Source organism: Arachis hypogaea, chromosome 9 (assembly GCF_003086295.3).
Source record: "Arachis hypogaea cultivar Tifrunner chromosome 9, arahy.Tifrunner.gnm2.J5K5, whole genome shotgun sequence".
Taxonomy (NCBI): Eukaryota; Viridiplantae; Streptophyta; class Magnoliopsida; order Fabales; family Fabaceae; genus Arachis; species Arachis hypogaea.
The window spans coordinates 118,502,248-118,509,428 of record NC_092044.1 but is presented as its reverse complement, the minus strand read 5'-3'; the positions used below and the strand labels follow the sequence as shown (position 1 = coordinate 118,509,428).

Below are 7,181 nucleotides of genomic sequence, written 5' to 3'. Positions count from 1 at the left end.
CTAAATTAAGTTTAAACACGAATATTTCATTGAATTGTCGTGTTTATATGGGACATATTTTAGATACGATATTCGTTGACATTCATTTGATATACGTATTTGTTGTATTCTTTTAATAAAAAATAAAAAATTATTTTTTAAATACATTTAAAATATTTAAATATTATTATTTATTAGCGTATCCAATTTTATTTTTAACATATATTCTTAAAATAAATTTATAAATAATATATAGTATTATTTATTAAAAAAAATATTTTAAATACTTTATATAATTAAAATAAAATATTAAAAAATTAAAAATTAATTTATATTTTAATATTAATAAAATATTAAATATTATTATAATTTATTTAAAAAATATTTTATATTTTATATATATATATATATATATATATATTCTGTATTTTATAAAATTTTAAAATTTATGTATCGTTATATCGTATATATTCCATATTTGTATCAATATCATATACGATAGATTATAGCCTTCTCATATACACTGCCAAGGTCATTTAATAATAATGATAATTTACTATATTTGATGTTTCCTCTGATGACAAATGTGTGTACACTAATCTAGGAAAATTACCTTGCCACTGGCCGCCCACTATTATTATTATTATTATTATTAGAAACTGAACTTTATAGAAATATAAAATTTTTTTTTCACAATAAAAATAAATTAAAATACAAATTTTAACAAATAATAAACTAAAATTTATATATAACTTATAAAAAAAATTGAAGTTGAAAGGTCTATTGAGTCTTTTCACTTAATGAAATATATATATATTTTTAAAAATATAAAATATATATTAAAAAATAATTAAATAATATATATCTACAAATATATAATAATTTATTTTTTATATGCACGTAATATATTTTTTAAATTTAGTAAATAATTAGCTTTTTTTGGTCTTTTATGATATTTTTTAATTTGACAAATTAATGATTAAGCTCTATTTAAGAGTTTGTCGTTAGCCAATAAATTACTACATGCATAAGGCAGAATTTAAATCTAGTAATATATAATTATAAATTTACCTTCAAATCTAGTAATATATAATTATGTATATTATTGAATTTTACTATCATGTATCTTAAGAATATAAGTTAAATATATCATAAAAAATATTTTAATATTATTTATTACAAAAATAAATTTTTTTATGTTTTATATATAAAAATAATAAATAACATTAAAACATTTCTTTTTTATAATATACTTAACTTATATCTTTAAACATAAATAACAAAACCCTATATTATTTTGTTCTACACATTCAATCTGATCCTTTATTTAAATATGGTAATTGCGGATTTATGTTGGTTACAGAATCATATGCATAAAACTTGGTAGGGAAAACATAGATAATTCAAAAGAGAATATAAAAATGTAATCATGGATTGAAACAAAAAAAAAAGTTGTATACTTAAATAGGCTTCGAAAAAATTTTATATAAGATATTTTTGTTCTTATAACAAATTTATTATATTAAAGCTTTTAAATTATACAAAAATAAAATATATAAATTTTTAATCATATTTTAAAATATTTATTTGTCCAAGTAAAAATAATAAATTTGACTAGAATAAAAATTTATATATCTTACTGTTATAAAGTTCAAAAAATTCAATGTAATAAAAAAATTTTGGAGGCAAAAACGTCAGACGCAAAATTCTTTAAAGACTTATTTTAATATATACTTAAAAAATAATGTCCTATAAAAATCAACAAGTAATTTATTATTTAGTTTGAGTTTATTTCTTGATGGATAAAAATTTGACGATAAAATTTATTACATATATGATTTATTGACTAATTTTTTATGTATTTTTTGTTCAGTAAATTAAAATTAATTTATTATGAATTTAAATTTTATTTAAAAATTTGGCTGATAAATTGTTACATATATAAAGAATGATTCGAACTTCGAACACTTACTTACTAATTTTTATTATAATAGTGTTTACATTTTTTTTTCTCTTTTTCTTCATGATACTATTTTTTTTATGATATTATTTCTACTAAAAACTAGTGTGTTTTTGGGAGGATTTTATGCTATTTTTTAACTTGACAAGTTAAAGAATAATTGTCACGAATTTAAACTTTATTTAAAAATTTTTTGCGGACTAATAGATTGCTGCATACCCAATTCGATAAACCAAAATCTAGTTGGTTTACTAAAACCTGGTTTTTTTTTGTTGTTTCGGGAAAAAGCTAGTTTTATTCATGTAATCTAACCCATTCCAATAATTTGATTCAGCCCAATTACACTACATTTGTTTTCGGTCAAGAGTTTGTTCGACAGCTTTCTAGTATGTAGTCCAAAATCGATATTTTGCGGGCTTTCTTTTGATGGGTCTTGTGAACTTATTCAATTACTAATAATCCCAATATGAAAAGCCTTTGTCCAAAACCAACATCATGGTAAGTCCCAAAAAAAAAAAAGAAACCCAAAAAATACAATCATTTAAAATTTTTATGAGTAATTGACATGAATAAATAGTAATTTTTATCAAATTCGCCACGGACTAGTTTTTAATTTGTCGGGTTGGGAGATATTGTGAACAAAAAATAGAAATAGTAATGGGTATCTATGAAAGCCCCCTGCCTTCAAAACTTGTCCCTATATTCCTGCCATGTTCTTGCAACAAATAACACTTATATAAATATTTTTTAAAAAGTGGTATTAATTTCTTATCTAAAAGTTTCGTGTTTGTCCATAGTACAAGAAATGTGTATATATATATATATATATATATATATATATATATATATATATATATATATATATATATATATATATAGAAATATAGTGCTTAATTTTTCTTAGAGAGAAAGATAAACAGGTCCTTAACCTTTTGTTCCGTAAGTATTTTTGTCCTTGGCTATTGAAATATATTTTTAAATTCCTAATCAAAACTTGGACGGATCAGTCCCTCCATTCAAATGCCTCCGTCAGACCTAACAGAAAAATCTGACATGGCTCTCGTAATACTTGTCACGCGTACACGTGTACACGTGGGTCACGTATACGCGTCGCCGGACAGACTTCCCTCTCACGCGTACGCGACGCATCGCCATAAATTCAACAAATTCTTATTTTTTTCATGAATTCTCCATTTTACATGCTTTTTTCTATTTCTTTCAAACCATTTTTGCCTTCAGGGTCTATCTCATTTACACTGTAAATAAAATACATTTACACTGTAAATGAGATAACCACGATGCAGCTGATATGTCATATCTCGTTTAAACTGTAAACGAGATATGATTGAAAACGCAAAACGATAAATATTTTTAAAATTATTTATTTCCGTAATTAATGCTTTTTTGTATTTATTTAAATAAAAAATCTTAGTTTACAGATGAGTTTTGATTTTTTTTTCCCTAATGTTCCTAGAAAAAATAGGATTTTAAGAGGTTAAAGATGAGCATAGAAGGATAATTTAAAAATTTAAAGTGTTTTTAATAGAATTAATAAAAATCTACAATGAGATATTTTTATCTTTTATAGGTATACTATTAGTTTAGTTTTTTTATGGTTAATTTTAAAACATTTAAATCTTTGATGAGTAGAAACTATAATTTACTCCTTTGTAAAAATAACAAAAATCAGTTGAGTGTTTACTCTTTTATTTTACACAAATAAATTATATATCTATAAATTAATTATTGAATTAAGGTAACAATTCAGGTGCAGTCGATTTTACGTGAAGTTGATATTGAGAGCCATTAGATAATTTAACTGATTTTGACTAAATTTTTATCTAAGGCTCTCAGATATCAATTTCACGTAAAGTCTACTTCACTTGAATTTTCACCTTAAATTAATTATTATATATTTATATATATTTATACATATTAATTTATATATATTATTTTGTTAAATAATTAACTGTGAGAATAATCAAATCTCTAATAACCAAATAATCAAAATTATTTACAGATTATAATTTTTTTAAAATTGCAAATACATTTTTATGCATGATGACTAAGTAGTGGTTATTTTTTCTTGTATATATATATAACGTGACAATTTTATAATACTACTGTTTATATATCTTATATTTTTTAAAATAAATAATAACTAAAAAAACTAAAAAATTAGTACTTTTCGTAAAAACTAAAGAATTAGCTAATATTTACTCAAATATAAAAAATATTAGTCATGCACATAAATGAAAATATTAAATGGATCCAACAACCCTAAAAAGCAGCCCAATCGGATTTGAATCAACCCGCTAACCCGAAAATCCGAAATAGCTAAAAACTTGTGTTGTGCCGCCGCATTATAATGCAACAAACGAGACGAGTTGTTGGCGCAACGCTGGGGTTCGAATCTTCGCGGATAAGCACATCAAACGGACACAAATGGAACGTGGTCAATAATCTGAGGGCAATTCCGTCAAAGTAAAATATCGAATTCAGCTATATAAACACTCTTAACCCTATCAAACTCGCACACTCTGCTCCCGTACACTCTCCACGCTCACTTGCGGCTAGGGTTTTTAGCTCAGCTCCTTCTTCCAGGTTCGTTCCTTTGTTTTTCTTTCTCTCTTTCCGTTCCTTTGATTCGTCGTTGTTGTGTTGTGATAATCCATGCAATAGTTTATTTTTCGATCTATGTTTTCAGCAAATTATAGTTTTCCGATATTTCTTGGAGTACTTTTCTTCAGTATAAATGTTTTCTTCGATTATTCTGGTTTTCTTGATTTTTATGTTGAATATTTGAATTGATTTGGTTCTTGTTTCGATTTATGAGCATGTTTAATTGAAAAATAGATCCAGAATTTTGAAAAATCGCATGTAATTTTGAATCTGGATATTCTCCTTTTTATCTATGTATAGATCTGGGGGATTTGGTTTGAATATGGTTCACAATGATTTGCTAAAAAGGGTAATTATTGGTTCGTGGTAATATTCGTTCGATCTGTTGTGACGTATCTCTTTGCTTTTGTGTCTTGAACATTTCAAAAGCGTTAATCTCTGCATATTTTGATCAAAACTTATTATTTGATTTGCGAGTATGTATTGTAATTTTGTATGCGAGTAAGATTGTTCTGAATGCGAATCTCACGGGTCTATTTTATTTGGCAGATCTTTGTTTAAGGTTTTAAGAAATCATGGGTAAAGAGAAGACTCACATCAACATTGTGGTCATTGGCCACGTCGACTCAGGAAAGTCGACCACCACCGGTCACTTGATCTACAAGTTGGGAGGTATTGACAAGCGTGTGATCGAAAGATTCGAGAAGGAAGCTGCTGAGATGAACAAGAGGTCCTTCAAGTATGCCTGGGTGCTCGACAAGCTCAAGGCCGAGCGTGAAAGAGGTATCACCATCGATATTGCCTTGTGGAAGTTCGAGACCACCAAATACTACTGCACTGTCATTGATGCTCCCGGACACAGGGATTTCATCAAGAACATGATTACTGGAACTTCCCAGGCCGACTGTGCCGTTCTCATCATCGATTCCACCACTGGAGGTTTTGAAGCTGGTATCTCGAAGGATGGTCAGACCCGTGAGCACGCTCTCCTTGCTTTCACCCTTGGTGTCAAGCAGATGATTTGCTGTTGCAACAAGGTGAGATGATTAAACAGAATACGAGTTGATTGTCCTTTTCTGATTAGTTATTCATTTTCTAATGGTAGCTTTTCTGTGCTATAGATGGATGCCACCACACCCAAGTACTCCAAGGCCCGTTATGATGAAATCGTGAAGGAAGTCTCATCCTACTTGAAGAAGGTCGGATACAACCCAGACAAAATCGCATTTGTTCCCATCTCTGGTTTTGAGGGAGACAACATGATTGAGAGGTCTACAAACCTCGACTGGTACAAGGGACCAACCCTTCTTGAGGCCCTTGATCAGATCAATGAGCCAAAGAGGCCATCAGACAAGCCCCTCCGTCTGCCTCTTCAGGATGTGTACAAGATTGGAGGTATTGGAACTGTGCCAGTGGGACGTGTTGAGACAGGTGTCTTGAAGCCCGGTATGGTTGTGACCTTTGGACCTACTGGACTGACAACTGAAGTTAAGTCTGTTGAGATGCACCACGAAGCTCTTACAGAGGCCCTCCCCGGTGACAATGTTGGGTTCAACGTCAAGAATGTTGCAGTGAAGGATCTCAAGCGTGGTTTTGTCGCCTCAAACTCCAAGGATGACCCTGCCAAGGAGGCTGCTAACTTCACCTCCCAAGTCATCATCATGAACCACCCTGGCCAGATCGGAAATGGCTATGCCCCAGTGCTTGATTGCCACACCTCCCACATTGCTGTCAAGTTTGCTGAGCTTGTGACCAAGATTGACAGGCGATCTGGTAAGGAGCTTGAGAAGGAGCCCAAGTTCTTGAAGAATGGTGATGCAGGTCTTGTTAAGATGATTCCAACCAAGCCCATGGTTGTGGAAACCTTCTCTGAGTACCCACCTCTTGGTCGTTTTGCCGTCAGGGACATGCGTCAAACTGTGGCTGTGGGAGTTATCAAGAATGTGGAGAAGAAGGATGCTACCGGAGCCAAGGTCACCAAGGCTGCCCAGAAGAAGAAGTGAATCGTGCAGGGTGGTTTGAAGCAAGGGTACCAGCACCATATCTACAATAAATATTTGTCCCTTGTTTGCAGTATCTGTGTTTCTCGATTAGGGAGCTTGTTTATTGGACCTAGTTTCAAGTCTTCACCCTCGTCTCGCAACTTTTGTTCCCAGAACTGGGTTCTAGATCGACGGTGGCAAGGCTTTTTGGTTTTACCATGATTTTATTTTCTGCCTGCTTTTAGTTTTGATGTGTCTGGGAATACTTTTTAAGTTTTGTAAACTGCAGTGAATTTTAGGACTTGTCCTACACTGCGAATTTGGATTTTGAACATCGAGTCTATATCTTGTGCTTTAAACTTTAATTGTATCGACTCTTTATTGTGTTTTAATCAACATCCCCTATGTTTTAGTTTACTTTTGTTTCGCGATGGGGTTGTGTTTTGTTATGCATCTAGTTGAAATTAGTTCAAAAATTTTCCCCCAGTTTTCGTTAAATGGTCTTTTCTGAAACTTTTGTTAATGAAATTAAAGGACCCTAAATCTATCTGAAATGTCATGCCCCGATATATATAACAAGTTGAAATCTGTTCTTAAAATTTGTTCCAGTATTATGCATAATTCTTTGTAATCTTTTG

The 7,181-nt window shown here is 29.9% G+C and overlaps 1 protein-coding gene across 1 annotated transcript; it reads left to right on the top strand.

Moving 5' to 3' along the window:
• Window positions 1–4,309: 4,309 nt before the first annotated feature.
• LOC112712578 (elongation factor 1-alpha) lies at window positions 4,310–6,960 on the top strand. Its single transcript, XM_025765502.2, is given in 4 exon segments — window positions 4,310–4,543; window positions 5,111–5,598; window positions 5,683–6,547; window positions 6,550–6,960. Coding segments are annotated over 3 exon segments (1,392 nt in total). The 5' UTR covers window positions 4,310–4,543; window positions 5,111–5,136; the 3' UTR covers window positions 6,615–6,960.
• The last annotated feature ends 221 nt before the right edge of the window (window positions 6,961–7,181 follow it).